The sequence below is a fragment of the Thalassophryne amazonica genome, chromosome 10, assembly GCF_902500255.1.
Source record: "Thalassophryne amazonica chromosome 10, fThaAma1.1, whole genome shotgun sequence".
Taxonomy (NCBI): Eukaryota; Metazoa; Chordata; class Actinopteri; order Batrachoidiformes; family Batrachoididae; genus Thalassophryne; species Thalassophryne amazonica.
In genome coordinates, this window is record NC_047112.1 from 7311301 (window position 1) to 7332026 (window position 20726).

A 20726-nucleotide genomic window follows, 5' to 3' on the forward strand; every position below is an offset into this window, starting at 1 on the left:
AAATAATTGTGGCAGTCAGTACGGTTACTTTTTAGACCAAGCAGAGGAAAAAAATGGAATCACTCAATTCTGAGGAAAAAATTATGGAATCATGAAAAACAAAAGAACGCTCCAACACATCACTAGTATTTTGTTGCACCACCTCTGGCTTTTATAACAGCTTGCAGTCTCTGAGGCATGGGACTTAATGAGTGACAAACAGTACTCTTCATAAATCTGGCTCCAACTTTCTCTGATTGCTGTTGCCAGATCAGCTTTGCAAGTTGGAGCCTTGTCATGGACCATTTTCTTCACTTCCACCAAAGATTTTCAATTGGATTAAGATCCTGACTATTTGCAGGCCATGACATTGACCCTCTGTCTTTTTGCAAGGAATGTTTCACAGTTTTTGCTCTATGGCAAGATGCATTATCATCTTGAAAAATGATTTCATCATCCCCAAACATCCTTTCAATTGATGGGATAGAAAGTGTCCAAATATCAACGTAAACTTGTGCATTTATTGATGATGTAATGACAGCCATCTCCCCAGTGCCTTTACCTGACATGCAGCCCCATATCATCAATGACTGTGGAAATTTACATGTTCTCTTCAGGCAGTCATCTTATAAATCTCATTGGAACGGCACCAAACAAAAGTTCCAGCATCATCACCTTGCCCAATGCAGATTCGAGATTCATCACTGAATATGACTTTCATCCATCATCCACAGTCCATGATTGCTTTTCCTTAGCCCATTGTAACCTTGTTTTTTTCTGTTTAGGTGTTAATGATGGCCTCTCGTTTAGCTTTTCTGTATGTAATCCCATTTCCTTTAGGCGGTTTCTTACAGTTCGGTCACAGACGTTTGACTCCAGTTTCCTCCCTTTCGTTCCTCATTTGTTTTGTTGTGCATTTCGATTTTTTGAGACATATTGCTTTAAGTTTTCTGTCTTGACGCTTTGATGTCTTCCTTGGTCTACCAGTATGTTTGCCTTTAACAACCTTCCCATGTTGTTTGTTATTGGTCCAGAGTTTAGACACAGCTGACTGTGAACAACCAACATCTTTTGCAACATTACGTGATGATTTACCCTCTTTTAAGAGTTGATAATCCTCTCCTTTGTTTCAATTGACATCTCTAGTGTTGGAGCCATGATTCGTGTCAGTCCATTTGGTGCAACAGCTCTCCAGGGTGTGATCACTCTCCTTTTTAGATGCAGACTAACGAGCAGATCTGATTTGATGCAGGTGTTAGTTTGGGGATGAAAATTTACAGGGTGATTCCATAATTTATTCCTCAGAATTGAGTGAGTCCATATTTTTTCCCTCTGCTTGGTCTAAAAAAAAGTAACCGTTACTGACTGCCACAATTATTTTTCCTGATTTCTTATAGATTCCATTATGATTCCATAATTATTGCCAGGGGTTGTATGTCAACAACAAAACCTTGAAATCTGTTGTTAGTAATGTATTTGTGACATGTATAGACATCATGACAGTTTGCGGTAATTCTGTGTCAACTCTATCCAAGGATGGATGCTAAGTGTGTCCATAGTAGATTTTTTTTTTTTTTTTTTTTAACTGTCCATACTTTCCAGAAGCTGTTTGGAAAACTATCAGTGTAGTCTGAGTCAGGGCAACTGGGCCTGTTTCGGTTCTTGAAGACATTTTGCTCTTCGTTCGGAAAAGCTTTGCCAGTTCTAGTCTGATTATCAAGAGACTCAAATATCAACAACTTCTAAGGACTTTCATGACATTTCTGTGACTACAGATTTTAAAAATTAATACCCCACAGAGGATATGTATTGGAGTCTCTCACTGGTGAAGCTTTTCTGTATTTAATTTAATTTAACCAGGTTAGTCCCATTGAGCCCAAGATCTCTTTCTGGAAGAAGAGCTAAAGATATTCAAGGAACTAAACAAGTCAGTTGACCTGGCTCAACCTTCTTGGACATGGAATCTCCACAGACTCTTGAAAAATGCTTCTCAAAAGACCTTTTTGCAGTTCTACCATGATTTCCATACTCACGAAAATGCTGTTAAAAGCAGGATTAAAATTCAATGCAGGCAATAACTGTTTAGTGTACTAATACAGTACACAAGTTGCTCCAAGAAGCAAGGTATAAACCTTACCCCCAGCTGTCATTTTGATTATAGGAAGAAACTCCAAAGCAGACCAGAATCGGTAGGGTGACCATCTGCTTGGCCACACTAATAAATAAAATCAATCACACAACTGTCAGAGCATGCAGTGAGAGAAATAGATACAGCCAGTGTTCAGATGGCAGGACAGCCGAGGAGAAGACCAGAGTCCTGGACAAACCAACGACACTAGAACATCTGTTGGACATTCCTCAGTTGGGCAGTTCCAATTCACTTTGATCTAACCATTCACTCCACTCACGTCATCTTCAACCATTTGCTCCAATTAAAGGTTGCTGGGGCCTGGAGCCTATCCCAGCAGTCATAGGATGAGGTACAACCCTGGACAGAAAGCCAGTCTGTCACAGGGAACTTTGATCTAGCCGTCCCAGAAAATTATGGTTCATTATTTCTTCATCCTGTTGAGAATAAGACGTCTCTAGGATGAGTAGATCACAGCATGACTGTTGAAAGCGGTAACTAACGTGAGAGTCTCATGGAATTGCCCAGATATCATCCCCACCCTGATGCATATCGAGATTCTGGGGTTCAAACCTCTGATGTAGACTGCACATCATTTCAGGCCTGACAGTGCTGATCCTCTTCAGTTTGGCTGGAAGTCCTTCACCACCCAGTGGTGTAATCCTCAATTTTAATAAAGCTCGTATCGGGTAAATCTGGCACATACAGCAAATCAGAATCAATCAGTCAAAACGACTAATCCACCATATCATCACCTTTAACGCCAAATTTACTGTTAACATGCCAACATGCTGCTTCCATACTTGCTAACATTCCTCAGGAATGTGGTTGGCATGAGACAGAGTACGTCCCCATCGGTAACGTGGCTTATAGAGAGAGAAAGGAGCAGTGATTCAATACAACAAAGTCTAAGATGATTACAAGTTCACTGAAACATCACTGAACTGTAAAAATGTCCTTATTAGTCAATGAGTGTGTGTTGGTGACAGAGTCTTCAGCTGCTCCATTTAGCTCATGAAACTACTGTCATACAAATTGGCAAGTTTCACTTGTGGTTAGACAGTGAATGGAGAAAGAGTGACTGGTTTTTGGTTGTTGTAGGACATTCTACAGTATGGAATTACAGTCAGAGCTCTTTTTATATGGCGACGTCATCATAATCCCGTTACTGTTATGTGTTGGACGCAGCTCGGAGAACCGACCAGCGTTTGAAGGACCCAGTATGAATAAGCAGAGCACGGTACAAAGGCTAACTGAATTAATACATAACAGTGATACAAAAAAATAACAAAAGAAAGTGCGGTCTGGCGTGGTGCGCTCCCAGCAGCGCTAAATGGTCCGGGAGCCAGAAGCTGTTCGGACCCAAGGACCCCCGCCGACACCCCCCAGGTGGCCGCAACAAACCGAGTCTGTGAAAGAAGGAACCATTATGTGAGTCCACACTCTACACACAGAGAGAACACTTAAAGGTGTACAACAGCAAACACTTCCTGGCTTGATTACTAATCAACTTCCAACCTGCAGGCATGGACATCCAGTTCACAAAACTCCACTGCAGTGGAAGCCGATACATGACTAACATACAGCTCATATAAAAGGTGTGAGGGACACCACATTTACTGTCTGTATAAATGTTAGTCACAAATCTAACGTACCTCAGGAAGTGTGCTGACGAGCGTGAGACCTCACCCCCTCCTCTTTCACAGACCGTGCCATCAAACCTGGACGTTCTCTGCATCCATGATGATGAGATGCTCCCGAGACGACGATCTCACCCGTCTGGTCACAAGGTCGAGTCTCTGCAAATACACACTGTATACTCCCAGTCTTAAATGCCACCTATGTTCCAATCCATATAGATGCACCTCAGCTGTGAGTCCTGATGAGCCGCAGGTGATCAGGGTGAGGTCCTGATAACCCCAGCAACACAGCCACTCAGTCCCAAATGCAAGCCACCTGGAAGGAAAAACAAAAGACAGAAACAAAAAGGCAGCCAGGCCCCCCAGCCATACAACAGTTACCATAGAATTAACGCGTAGTGACATTAAAGTCTGCTATTGGCAGAAAGTGATGTTTTTGTTTTAAATTCATGCATTTCCTCATACATTGTTAATGATATTTAAGTTTTCTTTTCTAAAGATGCTTTATGAAACTGTTTTCTCTTCGAGTCCACAGTATTATAGAACGTTTTAGGTCTGTGTGCTTTTCCACACTCAGATGTCAAGAGGCTCGCAGAGAAAGAGGACTGGGTTGTAGATAATGAGGGAATCACCAGCCTGGTAAGAATTTAAATGTCACAGCAAATGGTAAATGGACTGCATTTATATAGCGCTTTTCCATCTGCATCAGACACTCAAAGCGCTTTACAATTATGCCTCACATTCAACCCGATGTCAACCCGATGCTACCATACAAGGCGCTCACTACACACCGGGAGCAATAGGGGATTAAAGGCCTTGCCCAAGGGCCCTTAGTGATTTTTCCAGTGAGGTGGGGATTTGAACCCGTGATCTTCTGACTCAAGCCCAACCTTAACCACTAGACCATCACAGCAAGATCCATTTCAGACAAAATCTGGATTTTTATTCATTTATTTATTTTTACCCACATATGACACATTTGCTTCCATGCTGACATTTGCAACATTTGCATTTTTTTCTCCATTTCTCATATTGGTTTCTTTTGTGCAGCCGTCGCAATTTGAGCAGCGCATGGTGCAGATGCTGCAGTCGCTGAAAGAGCCGCTGGAGACCAAAGTGGGAGAGATCAATGTAAGATCAGTGCGTCCTGATGGGATCACATCTGGATGTGATTTTTTTCATTTATTTTTTATTTTTTTGTCATTTATCTTCACTAAATAAAATAATTAAAACTCTTCTTGAAGCAAGCTGGTTTCCCTGATGGATTATTTTGTGTGTCTGTATTCTTCAGGTGCTGCAGTTGGATGAGGTCCAGGACTGGACCTCAGAGCTCACTGTCAACACCCTGAAGGTAAAATAGTCATCAAATTATAATAGATTCAGTTTAACCAGAGATCTTATTCATAGGGTCCTGTCACACGTTTGGGATTTAGCCAGTTTATGCTGACAGCCCCGTTTCCACCGAATGGTCTGGGTCGGTACTGAACGGCATGATACGGGTCGGAACGCTTAAGTCTGTCTTGGTTTGCTCTTCCACCGCCGGCAGAACCCTTTTGTTTGGCAGGCGAAACGTAAATATTGACAAGCACGTCATTGAACGCATGTACCAGCTGTTGCGTGGCCTCTCCACTCCACACTGCGGGCCAAACACAATAATTTCACATTTTTAAATTTTATTTATTTTATTTTGTCTTGATGGATCACGGGTTTTGTTTTCATCGCGTGTAATTACTATGTAATGTAATATATATGCAGTATATCTATTAAGAAAATGCTTCTTAATAGAAGTTATATTCAGTTCCATTATAGGCTAAATGTTTTTGTCCATAAAGTGTAAAAAATAATCATCTGTGTTCACACGTTGATGTCAGCTGCATGTGTCTTATGTTGCATTTGATATACCATTTTATCGATGCCCAATACCAGAAATAACATCCGTATCACAGCAGTACCATTACCTACAATGATAGATCTGTAGTTTTTATATTTAAGTGAAACATTTATAATGTTTGCAGGCATGAATTGTTGAGAAAATTCTTCTACTTTCATCGTCACCTCCCCAACATTATCACAGCGTGAACAGACTAATGTGGCACCTGATGCTCCCTTGGAAACATTTAGAAGATAGTTGTAGATCATTTTCTTTGGGTCATGTCCAGTAGTCCTAGTTTCCTTTTTGGCTCAGATGTCAGAACCAGAATCAGCTTTATTGGTCAAGTGTGTGTGTGTGTGTGTGCACGTACAAGCAGTTTGATTCTGGTTTAGCTTAGCTCTTGTAGGATGTTGTGCAAAAGGCAGTATGTAATATATATGTGCAACAGTGGTGTGTGTGCGCAGTGTGTGTTACAGAAGTATATACCATATATTCCAGTGTGTTAGTTTTTTTACACTAGTTTGAGAGGCCCTGCGACATATACTCAGCACTACTTATATTGAGAAAAATCATGAGTTTGTTCTTCATAATAATAATTACAGTAACTACTTAAATCAGACTTTCACAGGAATCAAAGCACAAAACTTGCACGGTACTTGCACTTGCTTGCTTGCCTCTACTGGTGGTTGTCTCTCACTGCGGTATTGTATCACTTCCTGTTCCGGAGCACAGCGGTGTTTTTCTGTATCTGTTAGCTGTTTAATCTGCGCAGTTAGAGTGATCTAGTTATCTAGATTACGATTTGTTTCCCAGTGTAATCTTTACGTGCCTTAACTAAAGCACTCCTTCTGCTGAATCACCTCTAAATTATTTACACATTATTCACTTTGCGTGTTTTTAGGAATCCGCTAGCTTAGCGTAGCTACTAGCTCTTAGCCGATTTAGCATGGCGGCTTCTCCTGTCTCTCCCGCACTTTTCTGCTCTGGGTGTGAAATGTTTAGTTATTCCTCGGCCTCCTTAGCAGTAATGGTACTTGTAATAAGTGTAGCTTATTCGTAGCTTTGGAGGCCAGGCTGGGCGAATTGGAGACTCGGCTCCGCACCGTGGAAAATTCTACAGCTAGCCAGGCCCCTGTAGTCGGTGCGGACCAAGGTAGCTTAGCCGCCGTTAGTTCCCCCCTGGCAGATCCCGAGCAGCCGGGAAAGCAGGCTGACTGGGTGACTGTGAGGAGGAAGCGTAGCCCTAAACAGAAGCCCCGTGTACACCGCCAACCCGTTCACATTTCTAACCGTTTTTCCCCACTCGACAACACACCCGCCGAGGATCAAACTCTGGTTATTGGCGACTCTGTTTTGAGAAATGTGAAGTTAGCGACACCAGCAACCATAGTCAATTGTCTTCCGGGGGCCAGAGCAGGCGACATTGAAGGAAATTTGAAACTGCTGGCTAAGGCTAAGCGTAAATGTGGTAAGATTGTAATTCACGTCGGCAGTAATGACACCCGGTTACGCCAATCGGCAGGTCACTAAAATTAACATTAAATCGGTGTGTAACTTTGCAAAAACAATGTCGGACTCTGTAGTTTTCTCTGGGCCCCTCCCCAATCAGACCGGGAGTGACATGTTTAGCCGCATGTTCTCCTTGAATTGCTGGCTGTCTGAGTGGTGTCCAAAAAATGAGGTGGCTTCATAGATAATTGGCAAAGCTTCTGGGGAAAACCTGGTCTTGTTAGGAGAGACGGCATCCATCCCACTTTGGATGGAGCAGCTCTCATTTCTAGAAATCTGGCTAATTTTCTTAAATCCTCCAACCGTGACTATCCAGGGTTGGGACCAGGAAGCAGAGTTGTAGTCTTACACACCTCTCTGCAGCTTCACTCCCCCTGCCATCCCCTCATTACCCCATCCCCGTAGAGACGGTGCCTGCTCCAGACTACCAATAACCAGCAAAAATCTATTTAAGCATAAAAATTCAAAAAGAAAAAATAATATAGCACCTTCAACTGCACCACAGACTAAAACAGTTAAATGTGGTCTATTAAACATTAGGTCTCTCTCTTGTAAGTCCCTGTTGGTAAGTGATATAATAATTGATCAACATATTGATTTATTCTGCCTAACAGAAACCTGGTTACAGCAGGATGAATATGTTAGTTTAAATGAGTCAACACCCCCGAGTCACACTAACTGTCAGAATGCTCGTAGCACGGGCCGGGGCGGTGGATTAGCAGCAATCTTCCATTCCAGCTTATTAATTAATCAAAAACCCAGACAGAGCTTTAATTCATTTGAAAGCTTGTCTCTTAGTCTTGTCCATCCAAATTGGAAGTCCCAAAAACCAGTTTTATTTGTTATTATCTATCGTCCACCTGTCGTTACTGTGAGTTTCTCTGTGAATTTTCAGACCTTTTGTCTGACTTAGTGCTTAGCTCAGATAAGATAATTATAGTGGGCGATTTTAACATCCACACAGATGCTGAGAATGACAGCCTCAACACTGCATTTAATCTATTATTAGACTCTATTGGCTTTGCTCAAAAAGTAATGAGTCCACCCACCACTTTAATCATATCTTAGATCTTGTTCTGACTTATGGTATGGAAATAGAAGACTTAACAGTATTCCCTGAAAACTCCCTTCTGTCTGATCATTTTTAATACATTTACATTTACTCTGATGGACTACCCAGCAGTAGGGAATAAGTTTCATTACACTAGAAGTCTTTCAGAAAGCGCTGTAACTAGGTTTAAGGATATGATTCCTTCTTTATGTTCTCTAATGCCATATAACAACACAGTGCAGAATAGCTACCTAAACTCTGTAAGGGAGATAGAGTATCTCATCAATAGTTTTACATCCTCATTGAAGACAGCTTTGGATGCTGTAGCTCCTCTGAAAAAGAGAGCTTTAAATCAGAAGTGTCTGACTCCATGGTATAACTCTCAAACTCGTAGCTTAAAGCAGATAACCCGTAAGTTGGAGAGGAAATGGCGTCTCACTAATTTAGAAGATCTTCACTTAGCCTGGAAAAAGAGTCTGTTGCTCTATAAAAAAGCCCTCCGTAAAGCTAGGACATCTTTCTACTCATCACTAATTGAAGAAAATAAGAACAACCCCAGGTTTCTTTTCAGCACTGTAGCCAGGCTGACAAAGAGTCAGAGCTCTATTGAGCTGAGTATTCCATTAACTTTAACTAGTAATGAGTTCATGACTTTCTTTGCTAACAAAATTTTAACTATTAGAGAAAAAATTACTCATAACCATCCCAAAGACGTATCGTTATCTTTGGCTGCTTTCAGTGATGCCGGTATTTGGTTAGACTCTTTCTCTCCGATTGTTCTGTCTGAGTTATTTTCATTAGTTACTTCATCCAAACCATCAACATGTTTATTAGACCCCATTCCTACCAGGCTGCTCAAGGAAGCCCTACCATTATTTAATGCTTCGATCTTAAATATGATCAATCTATCTTTGTTAGTTGGCTATGTACCACAGGCTTTTAAGGTGGCAGTAATTAAACCATTACTTAAAAAGCCATCACTTGACCCAGCTATCTTAGCTAATTATAGGCCAATCTCCAACCTTCCTTTTCTCTCAAAAATTCTTGAAAGGGTAGTTGTAAAACAGCTAACTGATCATCTGCAGAGGAATGGTCTATTTGAAGAGTTTCAGTCAGGTTTTAAAATTCATCATAGTACAGAAACAGCATTAGTGAAGGTTACAAATGATCTTCTTATGGCCTCGGACAGTGGACTCATCTCTGTGCTTGTTCTGTTAGACCTCAGTGCTGCTTTTGATACTGTTGACCATAAAATTTTATTACAGAGATTAGAGCATGCCATAGGTATTAAAGGCACTGCGCTGCGGTGGTTTGAATCATATTTGTCTAATAGATTACAATTTGTTCATGTAAATGGGGAATCTTCTTCACAGACTAAAGTTAATTATGGAGTTCCACAAGGTTCTGTGCTAGGACCAATTTTATTCACTTTATATATGCTTCCCTTAGGCAGTATTATTAGACGGTATTGCTTAAATTTTCATTGTTACGCAGATGATACCCAGCTTTATCTATCCATGAAGCCAGACGACACACACCAATTAGCTAAACTGCAGGATTGTCTTACAGACATAAAGACATGGATGACCTCTAATTTCCTGCTTTTAAACTCAGATAAAACTGAAGTTATTGTACTTGGCCCCACAAATCTTAGAAACATGGTGTCTAACCAGATCCTTACTCTGGATGGCATTACCCTGACCTCTAGTAATACTGTGAGAAATCTTGGAGTCATTTTTGATCAGGATATGTCATTCAAAGCGCATATTAAACAAATATGTAGGACTGCTTTTTTGCATTACGCAATATCTCTAAAATCAGAAAGGTCTTGTCTCAGAGTGATGCTGAAAAACTAATTCATGCATTTATTTCCTCTAGGCTGGACTATTGTAATTGATTATTATCAGGTTGTCCTAAAAGTTCCCTAAAAAGCCTTCAGTTAATTCAAAATGCTGCAGCTAGAGTGCTGACGGGGACTAGAAGGAGAGAGCATATCTCACCCATATTGGCCTCTCTTCATTGGCTTCCTGTTAATTCTAGAATAGAATTTAAAATTCTTCTTCTTACTTATAAGGTTTGAATAATCAGGTCCCATCTTATCTTAGGGACCTCGTAGTACCATATCACCCCAATAGAGCGCTTCGCTCTCAGACTGCAGGCTTACTTGTAGTTCCTAGGGTTTGTAAGAGTAGAATGGGAGGCAGAGCCTTCAGCTTTCAGGCTCCTCTCCTGTGGAACCAGCTCCCAATTCAGATCAGGGAGACAGACACCCTCTCTACTTTTAAGATTAGGCTTAAAACTTTCCTTTTTGCTAAAGCTTATAGTTAGGGCTGGATCAGGTGACCCTGAACCATCCCTTAGTTATGCTGCTATAGACGTAGACTGCTGGGGGGTTCCCATGATGCACTGTTTCTTTCTCTTTTTGCTCTGTATGCACCACTCTGCATTTAATCATTAGTGATCGATCTCTGCTCCCCTCCACAGCATGTCTTTTTCCTGGTTCTCTCCCTCAGCCCCAACCAGTCCCAGCAGAAGACTGCCCCTCCCTGAGCCTGGTTCTGCTGGAGGTTTCTTCCTGTTAAAAGGGAGTTTTTCCTTCCCACTGTAGCCAAGTGCTTGCTCACAGGGGGTCGTTTTGACCGTTGGGGTTTTACATCATTATTGTATGGCCTTGCCTTACAATATAAAGCGCCTTGGGGCAACTGTTTGTTGTGATTTGGCGCTATATAAAAAAAAAATTGATTGATTGAAAACAAAATAAACTCTGACAATAAAAGAATAAATGGCAGTAACATAATGTACATGCACGATAATCCCAAATTAATTAACTGATAATACTGAAAAAAAAATGGTGCGATTTATACTCCGGTGCGATTTATTCTCTGGAGAGTACAGTAGTTATTGTGTGACATGTATGTGTTTTTGTATTATTTGTGGTGGTTTGCAAGGATAAGGTGGTCACCAGGGTGACCACCTGTGGGAAGAAAGTATTCTTGTTTCTTTTTTTCTTGCAACATTAAACATTTTCGTTTAAAGAATTAAATCTGTAGATATCTGTTGATGAGAATATTGCATTTCTCTTCACATCCGATGAACGCCGTGTTCAAATCTGACATTTTCTCCCTGTGTTCAATTCAGGTTTTCATCAGCTGCTTGGGGCAGCTGAGTACGAAGACGGACACAGACATAGAAATATCACAGTGAGTTTTAAGTATCTGTGGAGATCTGTATGCTTTTACCAGTGAAAAGATGATAAAATCTTTCTTGTGTATTTGTGGCAGCAACATCTCAGCGGACCTCTCTTCTCCAGATCGGTTTACCGGCATTCAGGAGGGTTTCAGACCAACAGCTGTAAGATGGAACTTTTTTTTATATATATATAGATATATATATATATCTATATATATATATATATATATATATAGATAGATATATATATAGATAGATATATATAGATAGATATATATAGATAGATATATATATTTCCTTTAAACTGTTTAGGGTAAATACACCTGAAATCCCACATTTTGTGGCTGCGAGCGTCACCAACGCGTGGGCTTGCTCCTTTACACAACCAGACAAACACCAGCCCCATGCCCTTTCAAACCACCGAGTGTTGTCAGGCTGTTTCCTGGTTGTGGACCTGAAGCAGATACGTCCTCGTTTCCTGTAACTTGTCTGAGTTGTGACTGACGGGGCTTACGTACAAGGGAGGAGGAGGAGGAAGAGCAATGTGTAGAGAGCTTCTGGTAAAGGGAAATGGAGCACAGTGCAGATGGGGCTTCCCCGGCCCTCTTCTGTGTCGTGTGGGGTTTAAGCTGGGGAGAGTCAGTCATAATACTCACTCTGGCCTTTGGTGAGATGGCAAGCTGGAAATCACCAAATGTCAGCGAGTATGTGGCACGTAGCCTGGTTCACATCAGCCTGCTGCAGGCTGCAGCCACAGATTTGTATTATTTCTGGAGAAAGGTTGTTTTTTACTGCATAACAAAAGGAGAAAAGATCCGGTGTTGTATACAGACTCCCGGAGGGATAATCCACATCTCCACTCTATTGAAAGCAAGGATTGATGAAAATATTTTTAAGACGAGCAATAATGGTCTTAGTGGTTACCAGGACTCATAAATCACACACAAACAAACGTCACAGTTTATGTGTATCTGCCTAGAGAAACCCACTCTCACCCAATCCTACCGTATTTGCGTGTCGGAGTGCCCAGAGCATTGTGCGTGAAATTGTGCCTAAAGAGGGGGTGGGCTGATGCACAAACACAGCCAGTTACATTTGTTGGAACACCTGTTTCAATAAAATATCTGATTTCATTACAAATAGCTAACCCCTTTGTCTTTTTTTTTTTCTCCTGTAAAAATCCTTTTTTTTTTTCATTCTTTAAATGCGTTTCTTGTCAGCTGATGCAGGTGAGTCCGTCTGAAAGTTGTGTACATGCTCAAAAGTTTGAGCAGACATCAAACTGAAAGCTTTTCAGATTGTTTTATCCTCTACTTGTTCGTAACTTGCCAACGGACATCAGTGGACGTTTAAGCTGCTTTCTTGCATCGGGAAAAAAAAACAAAACAAAAAAAACGTTGCAGCAGAATTCCGTCTGAACCTTCACAAAGCTGGTCATAGTCCAGGAAGTCTTTCAAAATAAGAGCACATTTCAACATGAACTTTTATGATTTTCTTTATATCCAGAAATTATTAATTTGTTATAATGTTTCTTAAAACAGACAAAAGAACTACATCATCTAATTTCCACAGGACATTTGTTCCAAATCTTCACCCCTTTAACTGAAGCACAAAAACCCTTGACATTAGTACGTACGGGAGGCTTCTTAAAAACCATGCATCCTCGTAAACTGTATTCAGATTTCCTGATCTTGAACAGGCTCTGGACATAAAGTGGCAAGGCCTGGTTATTAGCTTTGTACAAAGTTTGTATGGTGATATAATCCACTAAATCTCTAAATTTCAGTAAATTTAAAGTCATAAACAGAGAATGCGTTGGCTCAAGATAAGGTTTATTACAGATGATTCTGATGGCATGTTTTTGTAAAAGAAATACATGATTGGTATTTGATTTGTAAGTATTACCCCAGAGTTCCATACAATATGTCATATATGGTACAATTAAAGAATAATATAATCTAAGTAGCCCATCCTGGGACAATATGTCCTTGACCCTGTACATAATAGCGATAGATTTTGACATTTTAAATTTTATATAATTTATATGAGGTTTCCAGCTGAGTTTATTGTCAATTATAACACCTAGAAATTTGGTCTCAGTTACTATCTGTATTTCCATATTGTTAATGGTTACACTTTTACATTTAGGCACAAATTTATTTCCAAAAATCATACATTTGGTTTTCCCAAGATGAAGTGACAATTTATTAGCATCAAACCAAGCCTTAAATTTATCCAGTTCGTTTACCACCGTGTCAAGAAGCTGTTCAAGATTATCACCACTGCAAAATACAGTTGTGTCATCTGCAAAAAGAACACACCTCAGTACCCGTGACACATAACATATATCATTTATATATAAAATAAATAACAAAGGACCTAAGACCGAAACCTGGGGCACCCAACACGTAATTTCCCGAAGTTCGGAATCAATGTTATTGTATTGAACATACTGATACCGACCATGTAAATAACTATTTATCCAGTCATATGCTAATCCTCTGATTCCATATTTCTGTAATTTAGTTAGCAATATTTCATGATTTACAGTGTCAAACGCTTTCTGTAAATCAAAAAAAATACCTACTGTATATTGCTTGTTATCGACTGCAGTCGCTATATTTTCCACGAAATCCATCAATGCATGTGAAATAGTCCTAGATTTTCTAAATCCATATTGTTCTTCACAGAGTATCTCATACTTTAGTAAGTAATTATCCAGTCTTTTTACAAAAATTTTTTCTAGTATTTTAGAAAATTGGGGTAAAAGTGAAATAGGTCTATAATTTGAAAAAGTGTGTTTGTCACCAGTTTTAAACAAAGGTATTACTTTGGCTATCTTCATCTGTGAAGGGAATTTACCAAAACTTAATGATATATTACAAATATAAGTGAAAGGTTTTACTATACAATCAATGATTTTTTTCAACAAAGCCATATCCAAATTATTGAAGTCCTTTGATTTCTTACTTTTAGAATTCTGCACCAGATCAATTATTTCTTTTTCATTTGTTCCACCAACAAACATTGACACAGATTTATTAAATGTTATCTTATTTTCAAAAGATTTAACGCTCAATGAATCAATATTACTGGCAAGATTTTTACCTACATTGACAAAATATTCATTAAAATGGTCAGCAATAGTCTCATTATCTTCTATCACAGTATTATTGGAAAGAAAAAAAGAAGGATAATCTCTACCATTTTTGTTCTTTTTTATTACTTCATTTAAAATATTCCATGTATTTTTTATATTATTCTTATTTTTAACAAGTAAGTCACTATAATATCTTTTCTTACTAAATCTCATAATATTAATTAATTTATTCTTATATATTTTATATTTACTTTCAGCTTCCTTTGATCTCGATTTTATAAATTGTTTATACAGTAAGTTCTTCTTTTTACATGCCCTCTGAAGACCCTTGGTTATCCATGGTTTATTGCTGTATCGGTTAGTATATATCTTGTTAACAAGAGGACAGTGTTTATCGTATAACTTAGAAATGATAGAAATAAAACCATCATAAGATTCATCAACATCATCAACATAAACATCATTCCAATTCTGGCATAATAAATCCACCCTTAAATTATCAACAGTTATTGGTGTGACATTTCTACTCAATCTATTACAATCCTTTTGAAACACTCGATCATGTGATGCAAAAACAGTAAATACTGGCAGGTGATCACTAATATCATTTACCAGCAATCCCGCACTGAGATTACCAGATATGACATTAGTTAAAATATTGTCAATAAGGGTTGTTGAATTCACAGTTATTCTACTTGGATGAATGATGGTCGGAAATACTCCCAAACAATATAAAGAATTTATAAATGAAGTGGTTTGTGGATGATTGTGAGGATTTAGAAAATCGATATTAAAATCACCACAGATAAATAAATGTGAATTCTTATTTATTTTGTTGTACATTCCCATAATTACTTGTTCAAAAGTATCAATATTTGCTCCGGGAGCTCTGTATAAACAACTAACAACCGTATTTTTTGAATTTATGGATGTAATTTTAACCGTAACACATTCCATGATATTATCAACTGTGAATGACATATTGTGAACTAATTTACAGTTGTAAATTGGAACTTCAATTCCACTACCAGCGCACACTGATGACATTGTCAAAGGGAAGACGTGGAGCTGAGAAAAACATAGTGAACACTCATTATTTTTTGCTTTTTCAGTGTGTTAGAGCCACAGAATTTTTTAATTTTGGGTAGGCTTTTAGTCAGCTTTAATAAAAAATTATTTCATTTAGGGTGGATGTTTTAATCAACTTTCTTCAAAAACGACGGTGGACTGATGCTTGTCCCTGGGTGCGCCAGTGCACGGATACAGTATTTAAACTAATTTATAAAAGAGAAACTGCAAATGATATTAAAAGATGCCGTCATGTCCCAAAATGTGAGGTTCACTGGTCCTCACCTGCATCTATCAGAATCCAGTCATTTTGATGGAAATACTGTATTTCTTGAGTAAAAGTCTTTTTTTTTTTTTTTGATGCAGCTTGAGACTTCTACTCTAGTGCGATTGATATGACAAACAATCTTGTGTTCATTATTAATAATAGACTATTACATATTTATATTGGGTTTTCCCAGGAATCAGTGTACAAAACAAAGTCCAGTAATAAAAGAATAACACAGATTTAAAACAACTACACTAAAACAGTGCACAGAAATCACAAAATAAAGACCTGATTAATAATAATAATAATAAATAATGAAATGTTTTATTGTAGTGTTTTCAATGCTGTGAGCCAGCATTCTGTGCAAAATAACAACCATTATGTTGTCCAGTGCAGATTTCTTTTCACACCTGGCTTATTTTTGGAATTTAAAACTCCTTGTTTTAAGGAAGAGTACATGTTGTGGTGTGCACATGTGCTGCTGAGTTCCTGACTGTTGGTAATCTCACCCCCAGTGAAACGCTGGCCAAAAGTAAGTTCCATATACAAGGAAAAAAATACAATGTATACACTGGTATGACTTGTACTCCAGAAGATATGGTACTGATGGAAATTTCACAGACTTACTCCATCTCTAATTTGTTGACTGACACTGTTATGCATATGCTCGTTCTGCTAATCATAGCAAATAATAAGCAGATGAACAGAACCGGGGCTTGGCAGGGGTGATCTCCAAGTGGGTAAGAACATTTGTTTCAAGTGCAGAAGGTTCCCAGTTCAATGCCACCCCTGCCCATTTTCCATGTAATGTGGAATTGCATCAGGAAGGGCGTCCAGTGTAAAACTTTTCCAAATCAATTAATTATAATGGAATTTGTTTTGAAGCTGCTTTCTGACTTTGTTCAGAACAGTTAAACAGATTAAGCAGTACTGACCGTGATCATCAGTTGGAAGTCGTAGTTGAAATTTAATGGGATATTGTAAAGTTTAAATGCACCTAGTATCATCAAGTATAAAAAAATACAGGCTTTACGAATAAATTTACCACTGGCCTTCAATACGTCTTTACACTGATGGAAGTTAAACTGTTTGTGTTTGCAGGAGCAGCGTCTGCTGATCATCCTCAGTAATTGTCAGTATCTAGAGAGACACACCTTCCTCAACCTGGCGGACCACTTTGAGAAGCACGGCTTCACAGGGACGGAGAAGATCACACGGGTTAGTGAATCAGGGTTTCAGGAGACCATTTGCTGTTTGGTAATCTACACTGTCAGGCTAAAGGCCTTTTTCATGCTTCTATTACTCCGCAACTCCGTGGCCATGCAATCACTTCAACTCAGTCGTGAACCTTTTGAAGTTCTCCATCAGGGTTTAAACATTGGTGGGTGTCACAGTGTAGTTGACTGACAGAACAGTACAGGAATGAATGTTTTTTTTTTTTTTGAGAAGACTGGCCTACTATCCCATGACCTCTGTAGTCATTAAAGTTGTTGATTGTGAAACCGGAAAAGTGAGGTTCGTCTCCAAGTGAAGATAAAATTTTGGGGAGGTGCCCATCAGGCTACGGAGAGGAGCTCAGAGGAGGTTGCAATGACGCAGAGGGCTCTGTGTGGCTATGGAGTTGCGGATACGGAGTAGCATAAATTGGGCTTAAGACCTGGATTTTGCAACACATTAAAATTCAATAAATCTCTCGCATATTTAGAATTACAAACTCGTATTTATGAATCTACCCTGGTCTTTTCTTTTTGAATGTCTTGAAATTTTCCACCCATATTATTACCTCATTATTCCTAGACTTTTCCAAAGCCTAAATATACAGTATGTACCCCATGAGATCCAGTTTATTTTAAATCACTCAAAAACAATAAATACTATCGTTTTGTACATTTCTGTATTAAAAAGTCACATAATTAGAGCTGACTGATTCTAATCTGGTATATGTGCCTGCCATCTGCTGAATGCTGCCACCTGCTGCATGCTCAGTAGATTATGACTGGATGATGGAAAATTAGGAGCGGGTGTGGTTGGTGGATGTTTAACAGCAGTTATATGCTGAAACTGAAACACCTTCACAAATCAGCAGAAAGGATTCTGTATGGACATAGCTGAAACATTCTTCCTTTTAAAGTTGCGCTTAGCTTGAAATGAGCCCGTTTGTCAGTTTCTTTCATTTCCAGCTGAGGTCTGTTGGCCACTCAGCCCACTGCTGGCTCTTTCATTTCCAGTCATTATATCATTTGTAAATAAGCAGGAAAAACATTTTACAGTTGCTTTTAGAGTGTTTCAAATTGAGTATTGATCCTGAAAGAAAGGGGATCCACCTGATGTGGATGTGAGCACCCTCAAATTAAATTTCAGTGTCAACTCTGAGTTCATATTGATTATTTACTTTCACCTCAAATATTCTACGGTAGATTTACACGGTTTCCAGATGTGGGAAGGAATCTGGAGGTCTGTGTGTTGTTTCTGCACTAAAAAAATGTTATGTTTTGAGGAATGACTCATCACGAACTTAACAGCTGAGTACAGATGAGTCTTTTTCTTTTAAAATGTAAAGATCTTTGTCTTGAAAGTTCAGTTTCTTTCCCTCAGTGTTGAGGTTTTCACACAAACAAGCGCACACAATGACTAAGGTTTGAATCATATCAATAAAATGTCTGTTTGGTTTCCAATAAGCACATTTTTCATCTCTGACTTTCACTATTCTGTCACAGTAATATTTTGAGGCAGCACAAGAATGACAGTTTCTTTAAGTTTTTGTCTTGGATCAGCTGCTCCAATCATGAGAATATGACAAAACAAAACCCTAGAAGACATATAATGATGTATTTTTTTTGAAGGTTTTTGCTATTGGATCTAAAAGTGCAGATCCATTGTCTTGGATCCAACATAGATCCATAGTAAAAGAAGAAAATCGTGAGGCCCAGTGCTATCTGTCTCTGGATTCTGTATTGTCCTCTGAAAGTCCATGATTCCTGCTAGTCAGGACATCAGTCCATCACAGGTTACAGGCCAATGCCCATTATCAACTGGGTGGACTGGGATGATGGAGATGAAGTTCCACGGGGACTCAGACAGGTAGCATGACTAGGAAGCGAACCCAATTCCGGAAAGTAGTCACAGTGCTTCACTTTTTCCACATTTTATGTCACAGCTTTATTCTAAAATAGAGTAAATTCATTTTTTTCCCTTCAAAATTCTACTCACAACACCCCATAATGACAACATGAAATACGTCTTCTTGAAATTTTTGCAAATTCATTAAAAATAAAACTCCAGGTGAGCTGCCATGTGCCTTTTACTAAGGAGTGGCTTCCGTCTTGCCACTCCACCATACAGGCCTGATTGGTGGATTTCTGCAGAGATGATTGTCCTTCTGGAATGTTTTCCTCTCTCTACAGAGGAATGCTGGAGCTCTGACAGAGTGACCATTGGGTTCTTGGTCACCTCCCTGAATAAGGCTCTTCTCCCCGATCACTCAGTTTAGATGGGTGGCCAGCTCTAGGAAGAGGCCTGCTGGATCCGAACTTCTTCCGTTTACAGATGATGGAGGCCACTGTTCATTGGGACCTTCAGAGCAGCAGAAATGTTTCTGTACTCTTCCTCAGATTTGTGCCTCCAGACAATCCTGTATTTGAGGTCTGCAGATGATTCCTTTGACTTCATGTTTGGTTTGTGCGCTGACTGTCAACTGTGGGACCTTATATGTAGACACATCTGTGTCTTTCCAAATCATGTCCAATCAACTGAATTTACCCCAGGTGGACTTCAATTAAGCTGTAGAAACATCTTAAGGATGTTCAGTGGAAACAGGATGCAACTGAGCTCAATTTTGAGCTTCATGGCAAAAGCTGTGAATACTTATGTACATGTGATTTCTTACTTTTTAATTTTTAATAAATTTGCAAAAATCTCGTAAGTTTTTTCACATTGTCATTATGGGGTATTGGGTGTAGAAATTTGAGAAAAAAATTAATTTAATCCATTTTGGAATAAGGCTGTAATAAAAATATGTGGAAAATTGCAGTGCTGTGAATACTTTCTGGATACACTGTATATACGGTATTTGTAGTCAAACCCCTTATTCCACTGACCTACTTGCTCTTCTTTAAAATAAATCATTAGAAGGAATCACGTTGAGTTCAAATTTTTTATGATGTGCACCCACAGCAGCAGCAAAACAGCAAAATTTCACAATAGTACAACAATTTTCTCACCAATTTGTTGTTTTTAATCGTCATCTTTCAATATGTCTTTGTCCCACGTTTAAGTGGATTTTTTTGTACCCCAAGGATGAGGAGTTTGGAGCCTTGCTGTCATGCTCAATGGCACTGTGTGACTCCAATTCCAGAATGTCTTTGATATGGGTCAAGTCTGGTGACTGGTGTCCATCTCAGCAACGTGTAGTGTAGGATCTGGTTGCAGCTGCAGCATGCACGGGGCAATACACCGTGTGTTTCTGTGGAATCCTCACAAAATGCACATTCCTGCTACTGCATACTGTCGTGTGCAGCCGGCTTAATTTAGTTAATTTCTGTTATGATGTTATGCTTGAATACATTGCTGCAACCTGTTTTGTTAAAAAATTAGGTTTAAGTGTATCTGTTGTCTGACCTGCTAGGTGAGCATGGATGCTGTACGGGAACTGGACAGAAAACTATTTGATGCCTACATTGAGAGAAGAGCCGACCCTATACTAGGCTCTTTGGAGCCTGGCATCTACGCTGGATACTTTGATTGGAGCAACTGCCAGACACCCACAGGTACTTTAGAGCATGCAAAAACCTCTTGGAACTGTTTTAGGTCTGAAGTGGTCGATGGACAGAATGGAAAAAAAAAAACCTTTTTTAGATGTCAACTCTTATCAAAGTGTTTGTCTTCTTAGAAGTCTTCCCCGTTTGTAAGTCGGTACGGTAAG

The 20726-nt window shown here is 39.2% G+C and overlaps 1 protein-coding gene across 1 annotated transcript in view; it reads left to right on the forward strand.

The window, feature by feature from the left end:
- Window positions 1-20726, forward strand: part of exoc2 (exocyst complex component 2) — a 107243-nt gene that overhangs the window by 68299 nt on the left and 18218 nt on the right. The window contains 7 exon segments of the mRNA XM_034179372.1: window positions 4325-4386; window positions 4798-4878; window positions 5039-5098; window positions 11319-11380; window positions 11462-11531; window positions 16907-17023; window positions 20430-20571. Of these exon segments, the coding sequence (XP_034035263.1) occupies window positions 4325-4386; window positions 4798-4878; window positions 5039-5098; window positions 11319-11380; window positions 11462-11531; window positions 16907-17023; window positions 20430-20571 (594 nt within the window).